The sequence below is a fragment of the Hemibagrus wyckioides genome, linkage group LG02 (genome assembly GCF_019097595.1).
Source record: "Hemibagrus wyckioides isolate EC202008001 linkage group LG02, SWU_Hwy_1.0, whole genome shotgun sequence".
Classification (NCBI taxonomy): domain Eukaryota; kingdom Metazoa; phylum Chordata; class Actinopteri; order Siluriformes; family Bagridae; genus Hemibagrus; species Hemibagrus wyckioides.
The window spans coordinates 20,049,778-20,074,183 of NC_080711.1; the positions used below are offsets into that span (position 1 = coordinate 20,049,778).

The 24,406-nt window shown below is 37.3% G+C and overlaps 1 protein-coding gene across 1 annotated transcript; it reads left to right on the forward strand.

Moving 5' to 3' along the window:
- Positions 1-872: 872 nt before the first annotated feature.
- f8 (coagulation factor VIII, procoagulant component) lies at positions 873-18,176 on the forward strand. The gene is made up of 25 exons (XM_058404181.1): positions 873-1,133; positions 1,787-1,878; positions 2,716-2,838; positions 3,719-3,931; positions 4,112-4,285; positions 4,858-5,082; positions 5,293-5,542; positions 6,135-6,300; positions 6,402-6,483; positions 7,533-7,750; positions 8,428-8,578; positions 8,686-8,895; positions 9,062-10,136; positions 10,571-10,736; positions 10,855-11,091; positions 11,239-11,467; positions 11,657-11,839; positions 12,080-12,196; positions 12,437-12,508; positions 12,716-12,801; positions 12,911-13,072; positions 13,769-13,913; positions 14,673-14,821; positions 16,001-16,183; positions 16,975-18,176. The coding sequence occupies exons 1-25, from the start codon at positions 985-987 to the stop codon at positions 17,128-17,130; spliced, it is 5,013 nt and encodes a 1,670-aa protein (XP_058260164.1). The 5' UTR covers positions 873-984; the 3' UTR covers positions 17,131-18,176.
- Positions 18,177-24,406: the final 6,230 nt, after the last annotated feature.

Here is a 24,406-nt window from a genome sequence, read left to right on the forward strand (position 1 = left end):
ATGAAAAACAAAGAGTTCTTTGGGCTTCAGGCATGTATTTAAATTATTCTGCATTGAAAACTCATTTCATTTTTCATCCTTCTTCACCTCCTAGAAACAAATACAGGTCAATTTCAATAAAATCACAAAAGTGTCTACTTCTAATATTAATTATTTACTAATTTCTTTCTTGTTTCTTTTAAATACACAATGTACCATTATTTTTTTAATTACAGGATTATTTACTTTTATGTATTTTTTTTAATTTAAATTGTATTGAATTATTTACTGTTATCCTAATTAAAAAAAAATCATTTTTATTTTTCATGGCAAACGTGCGTATAAAGTACTTTTAAAGATATAATTTCATCATTTCATTTTTGACATAACAATAGGGATCCCCAAGGGCTTTATAGTATGCAGAATCTCTTAACGGTTCCAAATATGAACATTCTACATGGAATATTATCTCCTAAGCGTGAACGATTCTGCCAAATGATCAGCTCTAATGGCTTTCAGTCAGTCGTGATGTAAAATTCTGTAAAATATGAAATACAGAAACATTTTTCTTTCCTGTTGATTTCATACAGCCAGACGCTGGAGATAAGCAGGGATGTATCATATGTTTGATTAATGACAAAAATGTCTAGACAAGCTGGAAATTCAAAGATGAGCCAATCTATCTCAATTCACCCTAATTACATGAGAAGAAGTGCTAAAAAAATCAGTGATGCATACATAAAATATTCCTTATTGTCTTCACATTCCCTCCCACCTTCAGTCATTCCTTTAACTTAAATTAGAAAGAAGAAAAAAAACAAAAAACAACTCCCTCCTGGTAGATGACACGCCCCCTTCCCTTACTCTTTAAATTCCTCCACTTGGTCTCCTGAGCTCTTTAGTGACTTAACCTCAACAGGGATAAGTGTGTGTATGTGAAGAAAAGCTAGCTGTGTCTCTTTGTGTGTGTGCGTTTGTGTAGTTGTGCACGAACTCTTGAACGTAATGAGGGCTCTAGTGTTCATCCTCTTCCTCGTCAAGTGTTTTCCGGGTTCACATGCTGTGAACAAGATACAGGAGTTCTACATTGGGGCAGTGGAGACCAACTGGGACTATCTGAACACTGGTGGTGAGGATCCAGGTGCTAATCAGAGGTACACACACACACTCACACCAACACAAACATAAAAACACACAGATGCACACCACATACAGAATTTACACCTTGGTGAATTCTTGATTCTGATTGGTCAGATATTGATTCATTTGATTCGTTTGATTCAGTTGATTCATTTCCAAAGTACATTTCACTTTAACAAATGAAAACTGGTTATAAATGCATACTAGAAATTTTGTGTCAGCACTTTTGTAACAACCATAGCTGAAAAAAAGGATATTTATTTACATTTTCTTCATGGCCCTCATGGTTTCTTAGTAACATCATAAACTGTATTTTATTGTGTTATTAACTTTAAAAAAACACCTCAGGAATAAGTTCTGTTATGGGAACAGTATCACCTTTTATGCTGACAGAAATTCTGCTTCTTGTTGTTACACACATCATTGATTATTTCCCCAAAACAGCATGCCTAATCATGTTTTATTCCTTACATAACCCACACCACTTCAGTAGCTATGTTATTTTTTCGATTTTATTCTATAAAGCATCACAGGTTATATAATATAATAATATCATACTTGTAATATTTTAGTTAGTATAGTTGCCTTGTGCTCCTGTCTTTAGGTTTGTAGTGACTTCTACACAACAAAAAAATATTTTTTATTTTATTTTAATAATTTTCTACAGGGGATCCAGTGTTCAGAAATATGTCAAGGCCGTGTACACCGAATATACAGACTCCACTTTCACCACCCCGAAGACAAAACCTCCTTGGGCAGGTTAGTGCGACCGAATTCCTTTTTTTTTATATATATATCAATCTATTTAATATTTTCCTAGTGCCTGTGTGTTTTAAGAAGAGCAATGAGAGGACAAATGATAACCACAGCACTGCAAAGCTTCCTGCTAAGTTTCCTGAAAGAAAAGTTAAAATTAAACCATGTAAGAATGAATCCACAGAAGCCAGACTGTCGTGTATGTGAAAGATTGTTAAAACTTTAGTATAAAATGAATTGCTGCAATTGTAAAGAATTTTAAATGTTTAATACTGGCTTGGATGGATATAATACACTCTTGGGGAAAAAAAAGGTTCATTGTGGTTCTCTGTGAAACCCTTGTCTATGAACAAAGTGATCTTTGGGCTAAACTTTGCTTTATGCACACATTAAAATAAAATTTTATTGAATTATTTTCTATTATCTCCTACAGTAATCATATGTATAAAGACATTTCGTCATTTCATTCTTTAACATAACAACTTGAGTGACTCTAAAGAACCTGTTATATAGAGCCTTTTCACAGGCTAAAACTTGATTGAACCCCTAAAAAGGGATGTATATAGAACTTTTTATGGGTTCCACATATGAAGCACCACATAAAACCCTTCACGTTACTATATATAACCTTTTCTTCTAAGAGTGTAAGAGGAAAAAATAAGGGGTTCTTTGGATAGTTATAGATTTTCCATCTTCTCTGCAGTTCTACTTGAAATGAACTTAATTTTACACACCTATTTCAATACAATGGCTTTAAATGGCATGCAATTGCTTGTGTTTGCCTACCAGAAAAAGGGTTACTTCAAATTAATTTCTGATCATTTTTTTTTGGTGCTGCAGGAATTCAGGGTCCGACAATCAGAGCTGAAGTGAATGACCGTGTGGTGGTCCACTTTAAAAACTTCGCCTCTTTTCCTCTAAGCATTTCCCCAATTGGCATCCCCTACTGGAAACAATCTGAAGGTGAGTTTCCAGCATGAATCATTATGTCTTTGGTCCACAGTCTCGTTTACTAATGAACATAAAAAAGACTTTTCTTGTGTTATTTTGACCCAGAATACTATGATAAGATAAAAAAAAAAAGAGTGATGATAGTGGCTGGGCATTTTACTTTATCTCTAAATTCCACTCTGGATCACAGGGGAAGTGCTGAGCAATAGAAACTGACCCAGATTATGTCTGGGTCACTCGAGCTCTCGATTCTGATTAGTCATTTTTCTATTTGTTGATGATGCGTCTATAAATGTAACACTACACAGTTAAAACTTCTGACTTCTTCTTCAGTAATAAATGCTGCAAATATATAATCATATGCAAAATTCCAAATTTGGAAAGTTCTGTTATATGAAGCTTTGTATTATGAACTGTAACTCTACTTCATTAGAAGTTAATTAGTTTCCAGTAACAGCATGCCTTGTGTGTGTGTTTCTCCTTACATACTGTACATGTCACAGTTATACTGAAAATATGTGGTCTTGGTCAATGGAACACAGAAGTGTACAATTTAACACATAATCACTTTCACAATAACGCCTTCACGTTCATAAAGGATTCATAAATTTGGTAATGTTGGAAGAGCTTTTTATGCAATGCTGGCATTTCTATACAGAGTGAAACCAGATATTTCCTGCCATTGGTATATATTTAGATATATTAATGGACAAATAAGAGTAATTTCAACAGATATGTAATGTTGTTGCGTTAATATTGTAGCAGAAATATTACCAGGAGAATAACATTCCCCTTCATATTTTATTCAGTAATTATGCTCAGCTTTTGTAGATAAATATCTTGTATTTTTATTAGTCAATTTTAACCCAAAACTGTGTTGCATTATGTCCAGGTGCTGGTTATGAGGATTCTACATCTGCCCAGGAGCAAGGGGATGATGCGGTACAGCCTGGTGGATATTATAAGTACATATGGGACATTCATCCTAACAGTGGGCCAACCATCACAGACCCAGAGTGCCTCCCTTACTCCTACTCATCACAGGTAGACATTGTGAGAGACTTCAATACTGGACTCATCGGTGCTTTCCTGATCTGCAAATCAGGTGTGATGTTTATTGCACTCAAAGTTGTGTAAAAATTAATGTAATTTTCATAAGCTTCTAATATAATAAGGACCAATATAACAGTTTTAAATGCTTTGTGCATATCCAAATTAGAAATAAGATGAGAGTTTGGCCAAAATATATCAATTATAACTCCATTGACCTTTAACCCATGTCCAGGTGCACTAACAGAGGGCCGTCAACGCAAGGTGCCCGAGTTTGTCCTGCTGTTTGCCGTGTTTGATGAAAGTAAGAGTTGGTATAGAGACAGGGCCCGAGCAGATAAACTGAGGAAATCATCTACTCGTCCACAGTTTCACACCATCAATGGATACGTCAATTCCACACTGAAAGGTCTGGTCAATATTTACTTTATACAATCAAGCAATATCTCACTATGTGTGTACGCAATGTACGTTTACACTGGTAAAACGATTTTAAAATCTTCATTATCCATTCAGAGATAGATGAATGGATGGATTTGATGAATAAACCAATGTGATAAAACTATTTTGTTAAATGTGTCATTTGGTGACTTGGACAATGCATGGATGCCTGGTTTTAGTAAAGGTTTTAACAAATTTTTATATTAATTTTGGTTGGTGGATGGATGGATGGGTGGATGGATGGATGGATGGATGGATGGATGGATGGAAGGATTTGGTGAATAAGTCAATAGTCTGTTTTCTGTTATGTTAAATGCATCATTTGGTGACTTGGATATTGCATGGATTGCTGGTTTTGATGAAAAGTTTAACAGATTTTTGTAATTGCTGAATGGATGGATGGATGGATGGTTGGATGGATGGATTTAAAAATCATTTCTTCTGCATCAGATATTCAGCAAAATGGGTCAAATAATCAAAATTATTGTTCAGCTACAGTTTAGCACCCCTTAGACATTTGAAGTGCCTTTTTTTTGTCAGGACTGAAGATATGCCAGAAAAGTCCAGAAGTTTCCTGGCACCTTATTGGCCTAGGCACCACTCCAGACATCCACACAATTCAGTTCCAGGACCACACATTAAAAGTAATGGACCACAGACGGGTCACTGTGGAGATGACCCCTATGACCTTCAGCACCGCCCTGCTCAAGCCATATGCTGAAGGGAAGTTTCTGATTTCCTGTAGGATCCATTCACATCGGCAAGGTCAGTCAACATGATGTATCCCATTTACAGACTTATACAGAAAGTATGAGATGAAGGTGCAACACCTGATAACATTATATGAATTGCATGTTTTCAGGAAATAAGAATTAAAGTTTGGGAGTAGACATCTAGTCCAAAGTCCAAACCAAACAACTCAAATTTCCTGATGTACATCTAATACTTGTTTGGGTTTTTTTTGTTTCTGCTCAGCTGGTATGAGTGCCTTCTTTACTGTGGAGAACTGCCCTGAATCCAATGAGCTGCCTGAAAAGGGAAATACCGATCATACTTACAATGAATTGGATGGGGATGAAGACTACACAATGGACAATCTTTTTTCTATCTTACGACCTGGTGGAACCCAATCGATTTTGAGATCCGGTGGGAGACGACCCAAAGTCTGGGTTCATTACATCAGTGCTGAGGAGGTCATGTGGGACTACAACCCTCAAAGCAATCGGTAGGATAACTGGAAAAATTTAAGTTTACTTAGAAGTTTATTTGTCTGAATGTGGAATATGGTGTCAATTGTATGTCATTAGTATGCCATAAATTGGTATAAACACTATAAAGTATGAAGTGGCTGTAACAAGTCTAAAACAAACAAACAAAAAAGATTCATATGTGTGGACTATACAGGTTACATGCTGTAATGTCATTGTTTCTTTCCCTTTTACCCCAAAACAATGTTTTACATTTTCTTTACATTCCTTCAAATGATTAATTTTAGTTAGGAAAGGAGGTCAAAACTTGGCCTTGGTCTAAGAAAAATGCAGTGGAGAGTTTAGATTTTTCTGAGAAACTTGGATCAGTTGACATGGGACAAATTTGTGTTTTCTGTAGGGGTCTGAGTAGTTTGGCCATGTCTCAATAACTTGTTTGAGAGAGTACAATGTGAATAAGTCAGAGTAACTTCGCTTGAGTAATTTGGCTGAGTTCAAGAAAAGGGTAGCTTTGATGAGTTACATTCACTACTGTGAGTAATTTAAACAAGTCTGAGTGGAAGTCTAAGGGTTTAGTTGTTCATAGTTTATTTGCTCATTTTATTCCAGACTTTCGAACCCCGATTCTACCGTCCAACAAACGCAGCTCTTGGGTAAAGTCTATAAGAAAGTGGCTTATGTCGAGTACACAGACAGAACATTCACAAAGAAGAAGAGCCAAAGCAATTCATTGATTGGGCCAGTGCTTAGGGGAGAGGTGAATGACCAGTTTCAGGTAAAGCAACATGAATATTTCCATACATCGATACGTGCAGTTTTGAATACTATAGGACAATATTCTGGGAAAAATAATACTTATAAACCATTGTTTTTCAGATTGTTTTTAAAAATATGGCCAATCGACCTTATAACATCTTTCCAAATGGACTTGCCAGCGTGCAGCCAGTGAAGAACAGAGGTAAGGCTAAATTCATTCTGAAAAATGTAGTTCATGATACTGTATTAAAGGCATGTGGTGGGAAAATTACTGGAGACTACTTTCTCCTAAAAACAGGAAATGCACTACATGTCCAAACATTTGCGGATACATGACCATCACACCTATATTTGTCATTGAACGTCCCATTCTAGATAGTCTGTCCCTTCTCTGAACCAACACTCCTCTGGAAAAACTTTCCACTATGTTGTGGGGATTTGTGTTCATTCAACCGCACGGGCGCTAGTGAGCTATGACAGTGATGTCAAGCGTGGAGGCCTGCAGTGTTGTTGGTGTTCCAGTTCATCCCCAAACTGTTCAGTGGAGTTGAGATCAGGACACTCAAGGACTTCCACTCCAACTTCAAAAATCATGTATTCATGGCAAATCATGTCTTCATATACCTCAATTTGGATAAAGGGGCACTGTCATGCCAGAATATGTTTGGGGCTTTAGTTTCACTGAAGGAAATATATGTAATATTAAACCATATTTTTAATATAAAAAAAGCTAATTTTTGGAAGTGATGGTCAGATGTCCACAAACTTTTGGTTAAACTTCATCTTACTTTTCTGGTAAATGCAGGATCTACTTCTGTACATTTTAAAAATCTACAGTTGTAAACACAAAGCCAAAATATTTCAGATGTTACATAAAACATAATAAAAAAGGATTAGTTTTCTCCATGACCTTATAAAGCTTACTGGCCTGGACTCTAATTAGTAAAGTGTATTCCACAGTATTTAACAGAGCTAATGTTAAAGGCTGAGATAAAAGCTTATGTTTTCCCAGGCCTCATACTGTGAAGCACGTTTTTTACAGCTATTAAAGGATCTTATTTTCCTTAGGAAGCAGATGTGACTAATGTTTTTGGAGTTGTTCAGTGATTTTTTTCTGTCATCATTATAGTTTGTTAAACTATTGTAGCTAAAAGAACTTGGACTTGACCTTACGACTTTGATACATTGCATAAGGTTAAAACTGACTCTGGAAATAACTCCATGTATTTTGTGCATTGGTGCAACATGAAGGGATGAAAGTGGACCTGCGGTCCCTGGCTGTCCCACCAGGTGAAATTATGATGTACCTGTGGAAGGTGACAGCCGATGATGCTCCCACCGAAGCCGACCCCCGCTGTCTGACCCGGCTGTATCACAGCACATTGGATCCAGAGCGAGATTTGGCATCCGGCCTGGTAGGGCCCCTTATCATCTGCAAATCAGAGACTTTGGACAAGCGAGGGAAAGTGGTGAGTGTTACATTGCAGCTAAAAAATTAGATAGCAAATATTGGTTATTATATTGTATGTGCTTGTTAATTAATTCTTTATTTAAAGTATGTTTATGGTTCGATCCAAGCTAAGCTTGATGAATGCATGGATGGATTAATTGGTGGTTCTGGTGAAAGGCTTTTCAGATAAATTTGTTGGACTGATGGATTTGGTGAAGGGATTGAAGTACTTGATAGACGTTATATTTATTTGATAGGTGGATTGATGGATTTGCTGAAGTGCTTAAAACAAATGATTGTATTCAATAGATGGATGGCTGGTTGGATGGATGAATGGATGGATGGATGGATGGATGGAAGGAAGGAAAGATGGATGGATGATGGATGGATGGGTGGATGGATGGATGGATGGATGGAAGGAAAGATGGATGGAAGGATGTATGCATGGATGAATTTAGGGAATTAATTAAGAGTGGTTTGGTAAAGGGATCAATGGGTGTACTGGATGATAGAGGGATGGCTGGATTTAATCAATTTCTTTGACGGATGGTTGAACAGATAAAGACTTATGCAATAGATAGACAGATGGTTTTGGTAAATGGATCAGTAGGTGAACTGGATGGATGAATGGATGAATGGATGAATGGATGGATGGATATACTTGGTAACATGACCAACATGTGTGTATTCTTTTAGTTATCTTCTGACAGAGAAAAACACCTAATGTTCTCCATCTTTGATGAAAACAAAAGCTGGTATGCTGATGAGAATTTCAATAAGTTTAGTGAAACTCATTCCAAGATTGATCGCAGTGATCCTCGTTTTTACAACTCCAATGTTATGCACAGTAAGTATCGCCTTTAGCTTGCTCATGTTATGTAGCAACATGTGTAGCAACAACTGGAACAACAATCTACCTTATCTTTCTCTCTTTTCATCTCTTTTCCCTTGTAGGTGTAAATGGTTTTATGCATAACAGTCTGCAATATAAGATGTGTGTTGGTGATGTTTTGCTCTGGCACGTGGCTAACGTGGGTTTGCAGAGTGATTTTCTGTCAGTGTATTTCACGGGAAACCCGTTCGAAATGGACAGAAAATATGGCACAGTCCTTACACTTTTCCCAATGATGGGTGAAACTGTCACCACTGAGATGGAGACTGAAGGTAAGGGTCAAAGCTTTCAAGACGTACCATGCATTAACTATAATTGTAATACAAAAATCAAATGAATCAATCATAAAATAGCGGTATAAAATTACATTACATCACTGTCTGTCATAGTGTATTCTTAGTCTGCTGATCAGTTTCCTACTTTAAAAAATTTGTCTAGGTGAATGGGAGATTGGTGCCTTCGATCCCATTCTCAAAGCCCAAGGGATGAGCGTACGGTACTCTGTGTTTAACTGTGAACCAGAGCTCACCCTGGTGGACAACGATGACTATGAGGACTTGGAGGATCACATAGAGAAGCATTTCCCAATCCCACGGGGCTTCAGGAAGAGAAACCGAACTGTGGCTATCCAGATTTGCCAGCAAGTGTCAAGCAATACAAGCCAAACAAAGCAGCAAAACATTACAAAGATGCCCTTAGAGAAAAAAACAGAGAAGACCACCTTGGTATGCAAGAGGAAACTTGTCCCACTGAATGAAGCTGAGGATCTGGATGTTCTCTCCCAGGGAGGAATTCCGCAGGATATTCTGGATCATCTCAACATGGAGATGACTTCATCAAGTCGCCAGAAGAGACTTGTGTTTGTAGAGAATGATACAGAAGCAAGGAGTGATCATCCTTCTTCTCTTTCCCACAGAACTGACCCAGAATCTACCAGTCCAAGAGGGACAAAATTAGATGATGTGGTTAAGATGGACGACAATAAAACAGTGAGATACCAGGATGTAGGTGAAAATAAAACGTCAAATATAGACAAGAGTCCACCTGGTGACCTGTTTAAGAAGTTCATTCAGAAATTAGGGCTCAATACAACCTCTAATTTAACAGAAAGGACTCGGAGAGAGCTATTGGAAAAGAATATAGCTGAGGCCGCAAAATCGAATGGTGCAATGAGTGACAATGATGTTTTGAAAGAGTCTGTTCAAGAGCTGGACAAGCTGATGGAAAGCCTAGATCCTCAAAAATATGCCTACAAAGATGGACAACATCTGGATCTGAGCGCTCAGAATTCGCCATCAAGCTCTTCACAGAACAAGACCGACCTGGAGAACCTTCCACCCTTGGAGTATGATGATTACGAAGATGATGAAAATAAAAGCACTCCTAGCTTTGACTCCACTAATGAGATGGATATCAGGGCCAGCGAATCAAAATTCCGTAGCTATTACATTGCAGCAGAGGAAATCATGTGGGATTATGGGATTAACAAACCTGCCCAACTCATCAGTGCCAGGTGGAGTATAAATCTCATTAACCCAAAAATCTAATTGATTTTCTGAGCACAGCATTCACTGTGCAAATTTCTTGTGTCATAGTTCACACCTCAAAGGTTGACAGATTTTGCTTGAGTAGACATGCTAGAGATGGGGGATTTTAATCAGCACCTTAAGACACAAAAACTGGCTTTTAAGTGGGAAAAAAAATCAGGATAGAAAATGCGGACTAAAGAGGAATGTCAACTTTGTTTTTGCTGTTAAATGTAATAGAGTATAACATTTGGTTTAATTTCACAATATGGCTTTCTACACTAAGACATTAAATCCTGCACAATACTATAATTAACAGCCCTTGAGTGTGGAGTGCTTCCACACTCAATCAGCTGACTCAGCTATGTGCAAGGCAGTGGGTCTGACCATTGAATAACATGAGTTCAATTTGTCTGCACAGGGAGACAAGGAGAGGAATGAGAAAATATTTCCCAGCCTACAAGAAAGTTGTATACCGAGCATATCATGACAGAGATTTCAAGAATCCTGTGAAACGCGGAGAGCTAGATGAACACCTTGGGATTATGGGTCCTGTGCTTAAGGTGGAGGTTAATGATGTGCTTACTGTAAGTGTGATCCTGCTTTTCATCGCTTTTTGTTAAGAAAATGTGCTTATATTTCTTCCTATTTAATGACCTGTGACAGTCCTGAGCTTGACCACTTCCTATTTGTCATCTGGTACAGGTCGTTTTTAAGAACACTGCCTCCAGACCATACTCCCTGCACCTACACGGTGTGTATGATAGGACCATGGCGAGCTCTGCACCACAGGGGGTGACTCTACAGGAAAATGAGGGACCGGGTGACCCAGTGCCTCCTGGAGAAGAGAGGATCTACAGCTGGAGAATTACTAAACGACAAGGACCATCATCCAAAGACTTTGACTGCAAGGCTGGGGCCTATTACTCTACGGTTAATATGGTATGCAATATCACTTCTATATTTGTGAAAGAATTTTGGTGGCTAATTGATCTACTTGACGCATCTGTAATACCTTCAAGCCTATATTAAAACCTTATTCCAATTGACATCACATTTCCTTAAAAAGTGTTTGTGTGTGTGTCCCAGGAGAAGGACATAAACTCTGGCCTGATTGGGCCGTTACTCATTTGTCGTCCTGGGACACTTAAGCCACGCGTCCTCCTGCAACCCGGAGTGCAGGATTTATTCCTCCTGTTCACTATTTTTGATGAGAAGAAAAGCTGGTATTTGGACCACAACATCAAGGAGTTCTGTACACCACCATGCCAAGCCAAAATAGACGATCCCTGGTTTGAGACCAGCAACAAATTTGCTGGTACACGCAACATGTACACACAAGCAACCTTATCAGGAAATTTTATGTGCATTCAATCTATAAAATACAGAATATCAGTAGAAATAGAAAAAAACTAATGAGAGTATAATTGACTTGGGAACAATAAATGAACATTTATTAGCCACCACTCAATACTTTCTGCTGTTTCTGTTTCATGGTCTGATGTAGCAATTAATGGATATGTCGCCGATACTCTACCTGGCCTGGTGGTGGCGCAGCACCAGACATCTCGCTGGCACCTGTTAAATGTGGGCAGTGGTGGAGAGTTTCATGCTGTCCACTTCCATGGAATACCCTTCAGCGTTGGGAAAGATCAGGAACACCGTCTGGGCATCTTCAACCTTTTCCCGGGTAAAAACACAACGATTTTTATTTAACTTTGATAGAATTTTTGTAGCATTCAGTGTAAGGATTCATTTCCCAGTAGGAAAAAAGTGTGTTTGGCTGAATGTATTTTGTGATGATATCACATGACATTCCTCAGACCAAATCTGTGTAAAATCTGCTGTAATTTAAAAGAATTGCACACTCCTCCGAATTGATTCAGGTGATTCTGATGTTTGGTCTTCTAATCCTCCTCTCTCATTTCAGGTGTGTTTGGAAGCATTGAAATGAGACCCGGAATAGTGGGCACCTGGCTGGTTGAGTGCACCATTGGAGATCACCAACTCTCTGGCATGAGAGCCAAACTTCTTGTTTATAACCCACGTAAGAAACAGCTGTAAAGCGACATGAATATAACATACCTTTAAAATATCTTTCATATGGTAATTTCTGGACATTAACAATTTCTGGACTGTAGTTTGGACCATTTATATTGTTTTACTACATATACGGCTTGTCTCTGATTACTGGATGGATTTTGAATATACTCTTAATCATTAGTTTATGTGTGTCAATTACTAACGATTGCCTGAAAATGACATTTGAACTGATCTGGTCTTGCAGAATGTATTCAGCCCTTGGGAATGCAGTCCAGATGGATAGCTGATGAGCAACTCACTGAATCCGATCATTATGGTAAAATGAAAACCATATAAGTCTATATTTTTATAAGTTATTTTTTTGTCCTGAATACAAAGAACTGTTTTTGATTACTGGTATTAGTGTAGAAATAGCTATTGGTGGTGGAGAGATATTTAAAACCTACTTCATTTACTCTAAACATAAAGTCCATTTTACATCAGATTTTTTTTTAAAAAGCAAAACTTTTGCCTTGTTTGACAGATAACTGGGTGGCAGGATTAGCCCGATTGCACTTATCTGGATCAGTTAATGCTTGGATTGGCAACAATGAGACCTCCTGGATCCAGGTATAATGACCAGCTAATTCTCACTTCCCAAACACAACAGTTATGTTTGTTTGTGTAGAGCTTCTCCAGAACTAATACTTGTGTGTGTGTGTGTGTGTGTGTGCGTTAGGTGGATTTGTTACGGCCTATGTTAATCCAAGGGATACAGACACAGGGCGCAAAAACCTCCTTTGGCCTGAAAGACATGTTCACCATGATCTTCACCATCAGTTATAGCCTGGACCAGAAAACGTGGAAGACATACAAAGGAAACAGCAGCGAGTCTGCATATGTAAGTACCAAAGGCCAAATACCAGCCTTAATACTTCTCGACAACTGACAACACCTTATCACAACGCAATGATCCGTTGCACAAAATGATGGCTGCAGGACCTAAGCCTCAACCCCCTAGACCTGAGGTCTCCACTCTTACCCGGAAAGAGCGTGGGTCCAGGATTTCCTAAATCCATCTGTTTTATTAATTATTTTTAGATTTCTCAGGTGTAGCTTTTGCTCAGCTGGAATGAAACCTTCTGAAACACTGACTCTTTCCAGCCCTACACCCTAAATCCCTGTCCTTGACCCTACATCTGGCCTCAACACTAAGAATCGAACACTCGACACAACACCTACAGCCCCAAAGCCTACTAAAGCCTTAACTGATAAACTCTGAACTACTATTAAACTTGAACACTCAGCAAGATCAGCCATTTCCAAGACTTTACCCAATAACACCCCTTAAGCCCAAAATCTTGCCTTCACAACGTTCAGTGTGAAAAATTCAGCATGGCACCACATGTGACTTCTCAGTCCAAATACTAACCACTAACAGAAAAAACTTTAAGTCCAAATCTTTTAGCCCAAATACACAATGTCAAGACTTAATACTACCTCAAACCAACAATTCCAATCAGCTAACCTTATATTGCTAAGCAAAAATTTGAATGCAACTGATTTTGAATTAATTTTTGTTTTTCTTTTAAACTAGAAATTTAACGCAAACCTGGATGGCTCCAAGGTAAAGGAGAACCTCATCTCTCCTCCAATCATTAGTCGCTACATTCGCATTCATCCATCCAACTACGTCATCAAGCCCACTCTGAGGTTTGAACTGCTGGGCTGTGACCTCAACAGTAAGTAAATACACATACACAGTCTAATGTAAATAATGAATACTAAAAGCAGATTGTGGCAGGTGAGATTTTATAGAATCACTGGTTATCTTCACAAAAAAAAAATAATCAGATGGATCCAAAATGTCTGAGGAACTGGAAAAACATTCTTAATACCTAAAATGCCCTTGGTATTATTTAATTATTTAACACAATTCTTTGGGTTATACACTATCACATCAGTCAATAACAATTTTTGAGCCATATTCAGATAAATCAAATAAATTACGTTAGTATTTACACAGGGAAAGTTACTTGTATTCAACTGTACTCGGGTTATGAGCTCCTTAATGTTACATTTATGGGTTTCCTAGTCACATTATACAAATTACCTGCATGTAGGACTAGACCAGAAAAAAAAAAACAGAGACAGAAAATGCAGCAATAGTGTTGTTGTTTTTTAATTTGCTGTTAAATAAAACCCAACCTAACATTCAGCTGAATTGAATTTTATTTATTTAACAGTTGACATTGTCACAAAGCAGCTTTACAGAAGCAGAAATATACAAATGTTATTAGTTAAATTTCAGAAGCAAAGGTGAAACAATGGCATGCGAATAAGTATAACTTATTACTTAATTTTCAGGCAAATATCTAAGTAGTCTGTGGTTTGAACACCAAAGTACTTAAAGCTGCAGTGAAACTCATCTTTGGTCGTGTATAGCTCATGCTGTCAGGACTGTAATTGATGGCGGGTATGCTTGCACGCTCATGTTTCAGGTTGCTCACTGCCGTTAGGAATGCAGAGAAACTTAATTGCCGACAATCAGATTAGTGCGTCTACCTTCCGGCAAAGCTGGAGAAACACATGGAGCCCATCCCTCGCCAGACTTAACCAAGGTGGCAGCGCCAACGCATGGAGACCCAAGGTACATCCAGAAATACTCATTTTCCTTCACTGATCTGTCTTTACACCATGGATGTATAACCTTTTGTACCAGTGCACTTCTTTTCTTTAATTCCTTACTTATATTACCTTCAGTGGCTTTAAAAATGGCCACATCGCTAACATGGTTCCTCAATCAGTAGCTTCAGTTTTAATAATATTTTAAATATAAAAAAAAACAGATATCAGCACAAGATTACTATTACTTACTTTATCTGTCCTATAAATCACTCTAGTAAAAAAAAAAAAATCAAGCTTAGAAAGCAATGGCATTCTTTAAGCAGGAATTTGGCTTTTTCTAGTGCCATCGCTACCAAAATGTTGACCCAGTGTGAACTGGGAATAAGGTTTATCAGTAATCTGGTATTGCTTGGCAGTTGCTCATTTAAACACTATTGTTGAGAATTTCCTCTAGCTGTCTGTTTTGGAGTGAGACGCATGACCCATTGTCTCGTAGTCTTTGAACATGACTCATCACTTTCACCACTTCCCTGTGAAATCAGTCAAAGACACACACACACACACACACACACACACACACACACTTTATCCTAACCAAAATATCTTGCCTCCTTTTATTTCATTTATTCGAAATAAAAGCAAAGCAACTGATGTACTTTATAAGTTTCCATATAGAAGCATACAGTGTCAAACCTAAAGACTGCATATAATTAAAATTTAAACTTTTTCTTCTACCCAGCTCTCAATTTTTTTATTCCCAGAACATTCTGGGAACATTAGTTTTTGATTTTTATAACATATTTGGGTTTGTTTTTAAAAAGTCTTCTTTTTGGTTTGCAGAATGTTGCCTTAATGTTCTGTTAACGTTCTCTTCCCCTAAAATTTCACCCATTATTTATAGTGTATGTCTTTAATACTTAAACATAACAAAAAAACATTAGAGGATGTTCTGTATAGATTACGTTTAGGTTGTTACTCCTGATTTGGGATGGATAGTTCTGGTTACCAAAACAGAACCTATGGAGAACGTTCCTAGTATGTTTATAATTTGGATCTCATTAAATGAACCAAACAGAGAACCATATGCAAGAGATAGAGGAACTTTCTGTGTCAGGTGAAGGAACAGAACAACTGGAATGAGATGACTCCGGAGTTATTGCTCATCTTGTAACCATTATTTTCCTGGTTCTTTCTTTCTCAGTCTAATAACCCTTACGAGTGGCTGCAGGTGGACTTTAAGGTGGTGAAGAGAGTCACTGGTATCGTCACACAGGGAGCCAAATCCCTGTTCACAAGCATGATGGTGACCGAGTTCTTGATCTCTGTTAGTGATGACGGTCACAGCTGGGTCACGGTCACCGAACCAGGGACTCAAGAGGAGAAGGTGTGTGTGTGTGTGTGTTTGTGTGTGTGTGTGTGAATGAAAAGTCTTTTATAAAAGTTGAGTCTAGTGGTGTACACACAAGGGTATACTTTTAATCTCACTCCTGTTCACTTCTAAAGGAAACACTTTTGACCACTTCTTTCCTGCCTCAACAGAAAGTTGGTTTATTCCCAAATTTCCTTCATTTGGAAAATGTTTTTAGGTTTACAGAATATTCCCCTAATGTCCTATAATGTTCCCTAAGTGCCACATCCACATCCAGTATCCTTCTCTGTTTATGATCGTGGCCTTTCTTTGTCCAAAGGATGTCTGATAGCTAAATAACTGAATGCCTTCCTGAAAGACCAGCTACTGTAACTTTTTTATTGAGTCGATAGTCCTGGTACACACCTCTAAACCAGTCTTCTAATATCCTATGATACTGAAATGTGGGGGTTTTTTTTGGCAGATGATATTAATAAAGAATTAAATGTTTGTTTTAAAAAGTTCCACCCTAGAAATTAGAGTTAGAGGCAGTTGTTGATGATGATATATTAATATATTGTTACTTTAGTTTAAACAAGATTTATACTACTGTTCTAACTCTTTGAATTTGACCCTTTGAATCCATAAACGACTCTTTGAATCCTAAGCATGACAATTCTCTTCAGTAAAAGAAAAAAAAAATTATATTTACTACACATCTAGATTTATAATTCCACAAACAGCTAAAAAGAAAATGTGTGCCGTGAGATATCGCCGGAGCGTACCGTGCATCGCTCATAATATGTGTTTGTCCATTCAATTTGCAGATCTTTGAAGGGAACAACGACCACGATGAGGAGAAGCTGAACATCTTCGAGCCTCCGCTGTTCACCCGATTTATCCGCATCCACCCCAAAGGCTGGGTTAATGACATTGCACTGAGGGTGGAGTTCCTGGGATGTGATACGCAACAGAGGCTCTGAGAGAGTGTGTGTGTGTGTGTGTGTGTGTGAGAGAGAGAGAGAGAGAGTGAGAGAGAGAGAGAGAGAGAGAGAGAGAGAGAGAGATGTGTTGTGAGCGGATGAAATATGTAGATGTGAGAAAAAGAATGTAAGAGAAACAGAATGTGTAGGTCATTGACACTGAATGTAAAATGGTTCTTTTATTATTATTTTTATTATTATATTGTATTATTTTTTATTTCCATATGCTGTAAATGGGTTTCTGATAGACCAGGATCTGTTCAGAGAAATATATTTATATATATATATATATATATTAAAAAAATATATATATATGTACTGCACATACATAAAGTTGCCTGTTTATTATGTCCACTCAAGTCTATTGTGATAGACTAGATTGCTATATGATGGTGTTCTGCTCATGATGGTTATAAGCTCATGTATTTATACACTTATTACATCCTACTTTGTTGGTTCAGCTTGTAGGTGTACAGCTAGCGACCATGGTTTATCTTTTTCCATGCACTGTGTGTGTTAACCCTTTATCTTTGTCAGTTTATGACCACAGCACTGCTGCTGTACCTGATAACACTCGCACCAGCACAACACACACTGTTACCATGGTATTGTCATTGCTTACCATGACTGAGAAGGGCTGTGGTCTCATGGTGGTCCTTTAACGTTACTGTTAGAAATAGGTTCAAACATTTGCAGTCATTGTGCATTGTGTGGTCAGTGTGAAGGTGGACCTGATTAAAAAGGCACTTCAGTATATACAGTGTACCAGATACAAGGAAACGTATGTACATATATAGTTCTTTTTATATGGATGTGTTCTTTCTGTCTTTGGTTTTTATGATATTCAGTATTCGTAGAGCTCTGTCAGATATGCTGCTCACTTTAAAACAATATCACTTATATTTTCATGTCATGTCAGAATATATGTAACGAAGACATTATTAACACTACTGAGGATTTACACTGAATATAGATTTGCACTGTGAAAGGATTCAAGAGTTCATTTCATGTGATTTATAATGAAATAAAAGTATTTAAGGATAACACTCAAAGCTGTTCTGTGTATTTCCTAATGGATCGAACCGTCCCACGCTATCTTCCATACACTGCACTCAAAATGACCTAAAATGAATCTCGGACACTGCTGGCTTTCAGTATGAGATGTTATTACCCCTTACACAGAATGTGACAGCAGAATGGGTTTGAAATCACCATTTACTTTAAAGATGTTTTTGTTTTCCCTGGATCTTTTCTTTGAATAATATAAGTCGGCTAGGAAAAAAACAATAGAAATACTTATAAAACACTACAAAGCTCAGAGTGTCTACTTTCATATGATCTTCATATTAATCACCACTTTAGAGTGTGGCATGATAAAGACATTCAATGCAGAACAAACATAAATAATTTAGAATACTGAATGTGCAACATCTCATTAATTCATTTATTAACATTAATGCACTTTGTCACTGTGTCTCTTTGTAGCACAGCAATTTCATCATATATATAAACCGATCAGCCATAACCTTATGACCACCGACAGATGAAGTGAATAACACTGATGATCTCCTCATCATGGCACCTGTTAGTGGGTGGGATATATTAGGCAGCATGTGAACATTTTGTCTTCAATGTTGATGTGTTAGAAGCAGGAAAAATGGGCAAGCAAAAGGATTTGAGCGAGTTTGATGAAGGGACAAATTGTGATGGCTAGACCACTGGATCAGAGCATCTCCAAAACTGCAGCTCTTGTGGAGTGTTCCCGGTCTGCAGTGGTCAGTATCTATCAAAAGTATCCTTTAAGTCCTGTGACTTAAAAGATCTGCTGGTAAAATCTTGGCGCCAGATACTACAGCACACCTTCAGGGATCTAGTGCTGTTTTGGCACCAAAAGGGGGACCAACACTACATTAGGCTGGTGTTCATAATGTTATGCCCGATCGGTGTAGATGCTTAAGGCATTGTTAATGCACATGACAATAGGCTTTTCCACAGCTCTAATCAATCACGACTACACCACCTCACTTCTTTAACCAAGCCCAATTATTGAGTAGAAATGATGATATTAATCTTTATTCATCTCCCAGTGTAAATATCCACTGTCTTATTCTTATAAATAGCTATAAACCACACAGTGATGGGTTAAGCTCTTAATCACACACAGAAATTGTTCATTATTTAAATAATTCCACATTTTATTCGATTATCCAGATTTTATCGACAAGGGCAAGCAATTTTTTTTTAATTAAACGGTTAATAACACGATAATAAGCAGCCTACACAGCATTCAAGCTTAATTGGAAGAACAAGAACGATTACGACAAAACCTGTAGAAAACACACTGTCTCAATCTTGTAGTGCTACAACACTTTGTTCCTGATTGATGCAAACAGGATGCCCTTCTTACTGACTGCAACATGTGTGTTGCCTATGCAGAGTCACTAAATGCCTAGAAACCTGCATTATGTAATAAAAAAAAAACCTTAGAAAAGCCTCTCTCTCTCTTTCTCTCTTATTGGGAAAATAGGTTTAAATAACATATTAACTGAAGCTGTTAGTCATTTTTGTCACATGTCTGTGCTAATGGGAACATTCGGTCTTTGTAAGTACACCAGAATAAATACCACACAGCAATCTTGTAAAGTGTATTAAGAAAGAAAAATGTTGTGCTTTTGCTAAATATAACCACAAAACTGTTTCAGCTTCAGTTTCCGATGTTACATACACTGGAGTTTTCTATTTCATACATTCTTAGAAGAAATCAGTAGAGTGGAAATTGCTCTGGCATCATTGAACAAGAATTTTTTTTTCTCTCCAAGTGATACTATAAGCGCATGGCTTCAATTATTTAGCTTAAAGATGGTATGAGATGACCCCATGTAAAATCTTCTCCATGTCTCTGTTATACAGTGAAACTCCTCTAATAATCGATTACATTTACGTCATCAATCAATATCTGTGTTTACATGGCAGTCGATCTGAATTCGCTCTGATTGCAGATTCCGAGAGTACTGTTTATATAAGCTCTAAACATTGCATTCCGACTCGAATAGTCATTTCCGATGTGTGCAAACTGCTGCACTGCACTGCACATAGATTATTTCGATTTCGATTGAGAAAACAATCAGATTCAGGTGTTTACATGGCAAATTATTTACCGGATTATTTCAGATCTAGGGGCATTAGTGGTTAGCACTGTTGCCTCACAGCAAGAAGGTCCTGGGTTTGAATCCCGGGTTCGAACAGGCAGGGGCCTTCCTGTGTGGAGTTTGTGTGGGTTTATTCTGGGTACTCCGGTTTCCTCCCACAGTCCAAAAGCATGTACATTAGGTTGATTGGTAATTCTAAATTGCCCATAGGAGTGAGTGTGAGTGTGTGTGGTTGTCTGTCTATATATGTGGCCCTGTGATGGACTGGTGACCTGTCCAGGGTGTACCACTGCCTTTCGCCCAATGTGTGCTGGGATAGGCTCCAGCAGATCCCCGTGACCCTGATTAGGAATAAAGTGGGTATAGAAAATGGATGGATGTCAGATCTACACCACACCTTTCAATCCTATCAAAATTTCCTTTTTAGATCAGATCGATTGAGGTGCTTTTCAATCCGAATTAAAATCAATCTGAATACTGAATCTGATTTTTTTTTTTGTTGCATGTAAACATACTGATTGTGATTTGGTTTTGCATAAAAATAAATATTCTATAAACTAGCTAATAGCTAGTCCCAAACAATTTTGCATAAAACATACAGGTCAAGATGCTGAAAATTTTACCCTGTAGCACGATAATGATCTAAACAAAAAACCCTGTGGAATAAGACAGGAGATACCTGATAATGATGCTTAATATACCATTAGTTATGGAGGATTTTTTATATTTTTTTTCTCTTGAATTTTGTTGCCTGTTCCATCACAATAAAGCTGGAAATCCTACATGATCTTACATGATTTATGTTCATTTCTTTTTTTTTTTCTTTTCTTTTTTACATCTGTGTAATGTGTGCACTTGTATATCCGCTTTCAAACAAAAAAATATCCACTAGAAATAATAATTTTCCATTATATCCTATTATATGGCCTTCCTATTATATGAAGTCCTACTATATCTAGTAACTCTTCTATGAGTTAGTCTTCGAATTATAATAAAAGTAGATATTTCCATCATTGATCCTTGTCTTGAACCAAATCTAAAAAATAAATAAATATTCAATAAAGAATTTCCATATTTGACAAATATATTTGTCGGATATTTGGATTTTTTTTTCAAATGTGTGACATTATTTTATTCTTAAACTGTAAAGCACAAATAGAGTATTTGATTACGAAGAAATCCTCCCCAAGCTTGAGAATATCTGACATCTAGTTTGGGACACCACATTATGACTTTACAAAAATTGCGGATTTTTTTTTTTTTTTTAAATGAGTCAGAATGTTTTTATTCATGTACACGTGTTATGGTTATGGTCCGATTTATATGTATTTATGTTAATTAGCTGCATTAATAATTACGCTAGCCGAAAGTCCTCATAAGGATATTACACCAGACGTGTGTGTGTGTGTGTGTGTTATTCTGTGTGTGCGTGTTAGACAGCACTGTGTGAAAACGAGGACCTTAAAGACCAAGATAATATATCCACTGTAACAGCGATAGAATTGAACACTACTATCAGTTCCTGTGTGACAGGAAGTGTTCTGGTATGGGCTGTGTTTTGGTGAACTGAACAAACTTCTGTGGGAAATGATTCGGGTCCCCGTGCATCACCTGCTATCTGATCCAAAACAAAAACAACTTGTCAAAAGCGGGGAAAAATAATACTTCGCCACGGTATCGCTTGAAGGGTTTAAACTTGCCGTGTTAATATTTACAGACTGATTATTATCAGAAAGGTTCTGGTTAATATTTATGCCTTGTTGGACCTAAAAGAGAAAATAAAGAGGGCTGTAAAAGTCCAGCGATCACAATAAGACGCAGTAATATAGTGTTTCCTCACATTACTGAAGATATATTTTGGACAATTTCACACTTCCTCCTATTATTTCTCTGTTTTGAAATCGCACGTAATTCACAAGAAAAGGGTTTTATATAAGATGATACAAGCTCTGGTCAATATTTTACAAAGCTTAAACGAATTAAACCTATTTTTTTTACCAGTACACTGAAGTGGAAATCAACTTATCAGACATTTTCTTATCAGACTTTAGACTCTTATCAGACATCAGTATAAACAAAATGAATGATTTGATTGTCGCAAGTCTGATATGAAATGAGTCAGGTCTCTGTTGGCTTTCAGTGGGAGACGTGTGTTTTTCCCTCGGTTAGATAACCTTTCACATAATTTTAGTGGTTGAAGATAAAAACATATTTTAGCTGCTTATGAACACTTGGAGCATCTCAGAAAGTAGAAATGGTCAACTGGACAATTTTGGCGCCTTTTTTCTTAGATTCTTGTGGTCTATGGATATCTCAGAATGGCTGATTGCGATATTAAAAAAATGTTATCAAGGGCAAAGTTACAACACATTCACAGAATGTTAACTCATGGCCATGTATCTACAGCTACAAATAATTTTATTATTAAATAATAATAAATATATATATATATATATATATATATATATATATATTTGATAATATAACATTTTATAAATATTATATATTTATATACTATTTATAAAATATTACGCCTTTAAATTTAGCTTTATTTCAAGAGATCTTTGTTTAGAAAGTTAACACAATTTAAAGAATTATGACGTCAGACAGCATTCTGACTTGAGATGATTTCTGATCAAGGATATAGTAGAGTTTTAATTAAGATATAAAAAATGTGACTTAATCTGTCATATAGTGTACCAGAGAAAATGTGGGGCTTAATGAGGCGTTGAGATTTAAAAGGTTAAACACTAAAGAGAGGCAGAACTTAATGTTATGGCTGATTAAGACATTAAGAAATTAATTATTGCAACCTTTCTGATGCATTATTGTAGAACTGTTCCTTCATTCTTTGTAACTATGAGCAGATAAAAGAGAGCTCTACCTAGTCATCCAATCGCTGAAAGAAAATTCAGTGTGTACTGTTTAAAAGGCTTTGGAAAAGTGGCGTCTGTGAAAATGTGGGCTTGAGGGGAAAAAAAAGAAAGATAAGTTGACCCCATCTGTGGAAAGCATTCCACCCTTTCATGGTGGCCATGTGTTAGTCAGAATATGACCGCTTTGTGCCGCAGACCTGGGTCTCCCTCGGAAATCTACTGAGTGATGACAACATTAAACATCATGGCAAAAAGAAATACGTTACATAGCTATGGGTCGTGTAATGTGTGCTGAGGTAGTACCATTACCTGGTCTAAAATAGTGACAGTTCAGTGAGAAATGCTGAGTCATCTGTAATACGAAATGAGAAGCGGAGACACGTTGGGTCATGTTCTTAATGTAGCGCGAATGTTCCAGGAAAAGACATGGAGCAAAGTCGAAGTGCACTACTGAGAACTGATGTACATGTCTTAAAACAAATACATTATTTTTAGTAATCAGCCATAACATTAAAACTACTTGCCAAATATAAAGTAGGTGCCACGGAAACATTAACATTAATTCAGCTATCTGTGCTCCAGTGGCTCTGTGTGGATGTGGTAGCTCAGTGGTTAAGGTGTTGGGCTACTGATCAGAAGGCTGTGAGTCGCTTACCTAGGGAACACATGCCACCAGGGTGCACTATGGGAAGAAGGCAAGCTGGCATGCTTTGGGCAATTTTCTGCCCTTGGAAACCTTCTGTCATCCATGTGGATGTTACTTTGACACGTATCACCTACCTAAGCATTGTTGTACACCCTTTCATGGAAACGGTATTCCCTTATGGCTGTGGCCTCTTTCAGCAGGATATTGCGCCGTGCCACAAAGCAAAAATGGTTCAGGAATGGTTTGATGAGCACAAGAAGTTTGAGGTGTTGACTTGGCCTCCGAATTCCCCAGATCTCAATCCTATTGAGCATCGAGTGGTCATAATGTTATGCCTGATCATTGTATAAGTATAAACTCATCACATTCACCATCACCGAGTAATGTCCAATAAAAGCACTTCTATAAAAGTTTTATTTCTTACATAATTGCTGGAATCGAAGCTACTCCAGTCTGCATATGGCATTCATTTTCCACTTCCTAGGCTATTAATAGAGCAGAGAAGTGAAATCGAGTGAGCCATCATTCATGAGGAGAACGTTTTATGAATCATGAATCAAGTGTGAGTCAAAGCTGCATTCATATCTAAATAGCAGAGTCATGTG

Coding starts and splice junctions, on each gene's coding strand:
- f8 (XM_058404181.1), top strand. CDS start 985: ATGAGGGCTCTAGTGTTCATCCTCTTCCTCGTCAAGTGTTTTCCGGGT. Junction 1,134..1,786: donor GATCCAGGTGCTAATCAGAG/GTACACACACAC, acceptor AATTTTCTACAG/GGGATCCAGTGTTCAGAAAT. Junction 6,484..7,532: donor GCAGCCAGTGAAGAACAGAG/GTAAGGCTAAAT, acceptor TGCAACATGAAG/GGATGAAAGTGGACCTGCGG.